General features: G+C 33.4%; 1 protein-coding gene across 2 annotated transcripts; it reads left to right on the top strand.

The window, feature by feature from the left end:
* The first annotated feature begins 13 nt into the window (after positions 1-13).
* Positions 14-3937, top strand: LOC111499752 (patatin-like protein 2). 2 transcript variants are annotated; one of them, XM_023151414.1, is made up of 6 exons: positions 14-158; positions 237-418; positions 1620-1806; positions 1892-2053; positions 2939-3247; positions 3513-3937. In XM_023151414.1, the coding sequence occupies exons 1-6, from the start codon at positions 45-47 to the stop codon at positions 3735-3737; spliced, it is 1179 nt and encodes a 392-aa protein (XP_023007182.1). In that variant the 5' UTR covers positions 14-44; the 3' UTR covers positions 3738-3937. The 2 variants fall into 2 exon arrangements, with proteins under 2 accessions (XP_023007182.1, XP_023007180.1); XM_023151412.1 differs by having other exon boundaries at positions 1587-1806.
* The last annotated feature ends 207 nt before the right edge of the window (positions 3938-4144 follow it).

The following is a 4144-nucleotide window of genomic DNA, read 5'->3' as shown; positions in this document are numbered from 1 at the left end:
GGGGGGGGGGGGGGGGGGGAATTAGGGAGATCGTGAGAGAAACGATGGAAGCAAATTTTGCAAGGGGGAGGATGATAACGGTGCTGAGCATCGACGGCGGAGGAATAAGAGGGATTATTCCGGCCACCGTGCTCAGGTTTCTTGAAGCCAAGCTTCAGGTAAAAAACAGAACATGTTGCCGGAGTTGGGAATTGGTGGGAGACTAACACGGTGATTATTTTGGTGGTTGGATTTAGGAAATCGACGGTCCAGATGCGAGAGTGGCGGATTATTTTGATGTGATCGCCGGAACGAGCACCGGCGGGTTGGTGACCACCATGATTACGGCTCCGAATGACCTGAATCGCCCTATGTTTGCTGCGGCGGATATCGTCCAGTTCTACTTGGATCACTCTCCCCGTATCTTCCCTCAGACAAAGTTGGTACTTTTCTCTTAAACAAACAAACAAACAAACAAACAATTTCTTTCCAAAAATGTCCCTTCTAATTATTCACCTTCTCCATATTAACCTTTCTTTATTTCTTCATTAATATTACGTCACGATGCAGGACGTGAAGTATAGTTACCTATTAACACTACAAGAAATAATGGATACACTGTATACGGAAAAAATTTTATAACGTTTTTTTTGGATATGATAGTATACGCAAAATGTTATCGTAGACTTTTTATAAGCGTTTTTCGGCCGTGAAAATTGGTGGAGTTTATTAGTGTATGAATCTAATTGGAAAGATAGAAAATCAAATGGATTTTTGGGTGAAGGGAAATGAGTTAGATAGGAAAAAGTTGACCATTTTTTTAATTTGTCAAACAACATTACAAGTTTCTTACCAAAAAAAATATTTTAAGGTTAAAATGGGTTGAACTAGGTTTCTATAATGCATATCAAATGATTGGGGTCAAGTAATTATGACGTATAACTAAAATTTTTAATTGAAATTTTTAATGTTTTCAATTTTTTTTTAATGTAATTTTGACTTTTTTTATATTTACCATATCATTTACAAGTAAAAAATAAACAAGAAAAGACTTTCATTGACTTTTTGAAAAAAGAAAAAAATAATAATAATAAAATAAAATAAAATTATAAGCAAAGATTAGTTTATTGAAACTTAGTTTTAAATAATATTAGTATTGTGTAGGTTTCTTAATTTTGAAAAAAAAAACATTTTCAAAACTATATGATAGCGTACGAAAAATGTTATCGTAGACTTTTTATAGCCTTTTTTAGATACGATAGCATACTTAAAATATTATTATAGACTTTTTATAGCCTTTTTTGGATACGATAGCATACGTAAAATGCTATTGTAGACTTTTTATAGCATTTTTTGTACGTCTGTAAATAAAGGGAAATGAATTGGATAGAAAAAAGTTTGGATAATTTTTTTTTTTTAATTTGTCAAACAACATTACAACTTTCTTAGAAAAATACATTTTAAAGTTATATAAGTTAACGGGTTGTACTGCATTTTTTATATCCCACCTTTGTTGTAGAGAAGAACGAAACACTCTTTATAATACTGTAAATTTTTAATTGAAAATTTTTAAGTTCTAAATCTTTTTTTTTATCGAATTTGGAAAGGTCTTTACTAACGGAGAGATGTTCGGGAATTAGTCACTTCTTAAGTCAGGTGACCAATTTTTTTGGGAAAGTTAGTGGACCAAGATACGATGGAAAGTACTTAAGGTCTCTCACCAATCGCCTTCTTGGAGATCGCACTCTCAATCAAACCTTGGCAAACATTGTCATTCCTGCTTTTGATATCAAGCTTCTTCAACCAGTTATTTTTACTACAAATGATGTATAAACTCTTACCTCTTCCTTTTTTCTTGGTTCTTTATTCATTCCCAAGTTTCTACCATTCAATTCTTGGTATGAATTTGTAGGCAAGGGCGAGCGAGTTAAAGAACCCTCGATTAGCTGATGTTTGTATAAGCACTTCAGCAGCTCCAACGTTCTTACCCGCACACTACTTCGAGACAAGGGATGCCAATGGTGGCATTCGTGCGTTTAATCTTGTTGATGGTGGGGTTGCAGCGAATAATCCAGTAAGACTGTTTTTTTTACCCTACTTTCTACTCATATTTTTAAAAATTAACAAGCTAATAAACCTGAGTTAGTAGAACAAATTACTAACTTTTATATAGTAACTTTAAGATAATTTTCAGTACACGTAGTAGAACAAACTACTAACCTATATATTTAGGTTACTATAATAGTCAGTAGACTTAGTAGAACAAGATATTAACTTATATAGTAACTTTATGAGAATTGTTAGTAGACTGAGTAGAACAAGTTACTAACTTATATATAGTAACTTAACTATTCCGTAGAACAAGTTACTAACTTTTATATAGTAACTTTAGAAGAATTGTCAGTAGACTAAGTAGAAAAAGTTAAAAATGAAGAGAATTGACCCTAGACTTTGTAAAATAAGTTATTAACTTATATAGTAACTTTAGTAGAATGGTCTGTTACTAACTTATATATAGTAACTTTTAGTGTAGACTTAATAGAACAAATTACTAACTTATGTAGTAAGGTTAGTAGAATGGTTAGTAGCCTTAGTAGAACAATTTACTAAGTCAAAAGTATCATAGTAAAGTTACTAACTAATTGGAGCAAATATAGGAGAATGGTCGGTAGTTGATAAATTATGGATCATTTGTACTTTAATCAGGAAGATCAGCAATGGTTCTTAACTTGAAGAGAAAGTTTACGAAACTAGTGTTTTCTCTACTCTAAATATTAATAAGATATATGCTAATTTCACAACAACACAAACATAATAGAATTGAAAAGCTAAGTGCTTAAGATTACTTTGTTCTTAAAGCTCTATTCGCTTGAGTTGTTACTCTCCTCTTTTTATCTGTTTCGACATATTTCGATCGTGGGACAGATCCAGCAAAATTGACATTCTCGTAACATTGCAGACACTTACCGCCATCTCTCACATTACAAAAGAGATAAGCGTGTTGAGAAACCTTCACGATTACATAGACATAGACCCAATGGATACAAGGAGGATGTTGGTTCTATCATTAGGAACAGGCGCACCCAAAAACGACGAGAGGTTCAGCGCAGCCAAAGCAGCCAAATGGGGCATCCTCAATTGGATCTTAGATGATGGAGCAACTCCTATCATTGACATCTTTGGCCATGCAAGTGCGGACATGGTTGACTATCATGTTTCTACGCTATTTCAATCGTTGAATACTACAGAAAACTATCTACGGATTCAGGTATGTATCGAAGATTATTGAGAAGGAGTCCTTCATTAACTATAGCCAAGGATTATGGATTTGTTTACTATAAACCCATGATCAAAGTAAAGTTAGGATTGTTTACGCTTAAAGTGGACAATATCATACTATTGTGGAGAGTGGTGATTCTTAATAGTATATATATCTTTAAAAGAAAAGGAAATACTTATTCAATTTTTTTTTTTTTTAAATTTATTTCAACGCCATTGAACTAATGTAAATGTGGGGGTGGGAACTCGAGCAGGATGACACATTGACGGGCGATGTTGCCTCAGTCGATATCGCAACGAACGAGAATTTACAAAATCTGGTGAGGACGGGACAGGCTCTACTGAATAACAACGTTTCGAGGGTGAATTTAGAGACGGGAAAATTTGAAGCAGTTGAAGGAGAAGGTACCAACCAAGATGCACTTGCTCGTTTTGCCCGCTTACTTTGTGAAGAAAGAAACCTGAGACTAGGAGAGTAAGCACTTAGGATCCTTCATATGGGTATCTACTGCGAGTGCTGTGCTTTACCCTTTATGTGTGTGCCTCACAAGTGTTTTCATTTCAAATAATAATAATAATTGTTTTTTACCTTCTTGTGTCTGTGTATGTGTTGTAAATGTAGAGTGGAAATAAGTGAGTGAAACATTTTATACTATGAATGAGTATGTTTTAATAATCACAAACACTTTACTTTAATTTGGATTTTATTCATTTAACTATTTTTCTTGGTTCTTCAATTCTGGATTTTTCCAAGGTCCAATTAACAAGAAGAATATGTATATTTAATCCTTAGCTTTTGAATTATCATTTAATTTCAAATAATATCTGCTAGATTGAATGACGCAATGACTTCTATGGGTTACAACTTCGTATATATGTAGGAGAT

Source organism: Cucurbita maxima, unplaced genomic scaffold (genome assembly GCF_002738345.1).
Source record: "Cucurbita maxima cultivar Rimu unplaced genomic scaffold, Cmax_1.0 Cma_Scf00027, whole genome shotgun sequence".
Classification (NCBI taxonomy): domain Eukaryota; kingdom Viridiplantae; phylum Streptophyta; class Magnoliopsida; order Cucurbitales; family Cucurbitaceae; genus Cucurbita; species Cucurbita maxima.
The sequence above is the reverse complement of the archived record's forward strand: the minus strand, read 5'-3'. Positions and strand labels throughout refer to the sequence as shown.

Coding starts and splice junctions, on each gene's coding strand:
- LOC111499752 (XM_023151412.1), top strand. CDS start 45: ATGGAAGCAAATTTTGCAAGGGGGAGGATGATAACGGTGCTGAGCATC. Junction 1,807..1,891: donor TTATTTTTACTACAAATGAT/GTATAAACTCTT, acceptor ATGAATTTGTAG/GCAAGGGCGAGCGAGTTAAA. Junction 3,248..3,512: donor AAAACTATCTACGGATTCAG/GTATGTATCGAA, acceptor GAACTCGAGCAG/GATGACACATTGACGGGCGA.